The following is a 2,268-nucleotide window of genomic DNA, read 5'->3' on the forward strand; positions in this document are numbered from 1 at the left end:
GTGTGTGTGTGTGTGTGTATGTTGGAGGTGTATGTGTGTGTATCTGTGTGTATGTTGGAGGTGTATGTGTGTGTGTGTGTGTGTGTGTGTGTTTGTGTGTGTGTGTTTGTGTGTGCGTGCGTGTGTCTGTCGGGGAGGGGATTGAGTAGGGTAGATATTTGGAGAACAGTACTTTTATTTAGAGAGTCAGTAAGATGATGAAACAGCCTGTCCTTGAAGAATTATTTTCTAAAAAACCCACCTCAGACTAACACCCCCCCCTTAAATCCTAGGTCACCCCCAAACACCCGCCGTGTGCTCCCTTCACTTTGAAAATGTCTGACTATTACTGAATCTTGTAAGATGTAGTATTATATCCATCAAAAACAAACTTGAATTGAAATGATTTGTTCCAATGTCATTGTCATTGTGTGGATGCAACGACCCTTTCAGCGCTATAGTGTTACTTACGAGGCCAGGTCTGACTTTCCAATCCAACGTCCAGCCCAGATCTGATCGAACCATATGGGCGGAGAGGCGTATATACTCCCTAAAACAAACCAAGTTCAGATTGTCCTGTTTGGGGATTCGAACCACTGCGTTCCGCTCTGAAGTCAAGCACGATACAAACTCAGGTAACGTGAGCCCCCTTTGTTTAAAAAAATAAGGATATCTCAATTGAAAATAAAAGTAAAACTGCCCTAAGAAACAGGATTGCGCAGATAACGGAGAGTGAAGACATTAAATTTTCTTTGAGGCATACACCTGCATGATTCTTGAGAGTCATACACTAAGAATCGGATTACCAATACAAATGGAGACTCCATTGGGAAAGAAACCCCTGGTAAGTCCCATTAAGAAAGTGGAGAATATTATGGAACTTCAAATAATAGAAAGGCGTATCTCATGGCGCGTATAGAATTTCTTTTATCTTTTTTAACACAGGACTTCGCTGGAGTATCTATGGTCTCATTTGCAGAGATGGCAATATGACTTTAATAGAATGCAACGAGAAAAAACAACTTATTTAAAAATTGTGACAAGGTGGTTATTCCACTGAAGTCTTTATATATTTCGTTATGCTATCATAGAGAGACGTACATGTTTCAAATTACAACAACAAAAACAACAACAACTACAACAACAACAACAAGAGAGGAGGTGGCCCTGGCGTTAGGGGCTCCAAACAGTTCGCAAGGATAGGCTCCCCCCTCCCCCCCCCCACCCACACACGCACAACAACAACAACAACAACAACAACAAGAACAGCAATAACAACAACAACAACAACAACAAAAACAACAACCGCAAAACCCCCAACAAAATAACTGCAAGTTATACAACGATAGAGAAAGAAATGCCCAGAAAAACCATTGGATACCGGGACACGAGGACACAGAGCTACTCACCTATGGTATACAACATCCCATCCAGGGAGAAGGTGGCGCTCTTACACTTCTTGATGTATCTGTTGGGCGGGTGTTTGGTCGACGAGGTACGTCCTTGAGAGCTGGACCTATCCAGGGCCCGATGTTGCTGCCGTTGCAGCTGCTCGCAGATCTGCTGGTGACGTAGACGGCGGTACTCCCTCACCTCCTCGTCCACACACTCTCCCTCCTCCTCTTCTTCGTGGTACACTTCATCGTCACCCTCTTCTAACTCCTCATCGTCCATCTCATCTCCGTTCGTATCGTCCTCATTTTCCTTCTCCTCGTCACACTCAACTTCTCTTACATCACTTTTTTCGTTGTGATCGTTCTCAATTTCGTTATCAGAAAATGAGTTTTCGTCCCCTTCATTCATTTCTTTTTCGTCTTCCTTCACTTCATCATATTTTTGGTTATCACTTTCGTCACTTATTCCCCCAGCCTTGTTTTCTCTTTCTCTTTTCGTTTTACTTTCTTCCGCAACATTAGCGTCTTCTTCTTTCTTTTTGTTATCGAGATAATCCTTGTGAAGTTTGGTGCGCCGTATCATATTAGTGACTCTTTGCTTTTCCTCCTCTTCCATTGTATGGACTGTCTAATGGAAAATGAAATCACTTCAACACAGTACTGTGTCATTCATAACATCAACTAAGATGTATTAATGTTGTTGAAAATGTTAACAGCTACTATAGTTCAATAGCTCCGAATTTATTTAGGAAAAATCAGAAAGTAACTCGTCTGCATAGAAGTATGTTAAAAAAAGACTATAGTAAAAATTAATACTTAAGCGTTTGTGCAATATCGTGTCTGAGATTGAAAAACATTATGAAGCAAAGTGTGTGTGTGTGTGTGTGTGTGTGTG

At 41.6% G+C, this 2,268-nt stretch overlaps 1 protein-coding gene across 12 annotated transcripts in view; it reads right to left on the bottom strand.

Annotated features, from left to right (window-relative positions):
- Positions 1-131: 131 nt before the first annotated feature.
- Positions 132-2,268, bottom strand: part of LOC118477173 (myb-like protein X) — a 73,916-nt gene continuing 71,779 nt past the window's right edge. For 5 of the 12 annotated variants that reach the window (XM_035970836.1, XM_035970846.1, XM_035970847.1 and 2 more), the window contains one exon: positions 132-2,001. In XM_035970836.1, the coding sequence (XP_035826729.1) occupies positions 1,381-2,001 (621 nt within the window). In that variant the 3' untranslated portion in view covers positions 132-1,380. Of the gene's footprint in view, positions 2,171-2,268 lie in introns of all 12 variants that reach the window. The other 7 variants (XM_035970843.1, XM_035970839.1, XM_035970844.1 and 4 more) reach the window with 3 other exon arrangements.

This window comes from Aplysia californica, unplaced genomic scaffold, assembly GCF_000002075.1.
Source record: "Aplysia californica isolate F4 #8 unplaced genomic scaffold, AplCal3.0 scaffold00327, whole genome shotgun sequence".
NCBI classification, from domain to species: Eukaryota; Metazoa; Mollusca; class Gastropoda; order Aplysiida; family Aplysiidae; genus Aplysia; species Aplysia californica.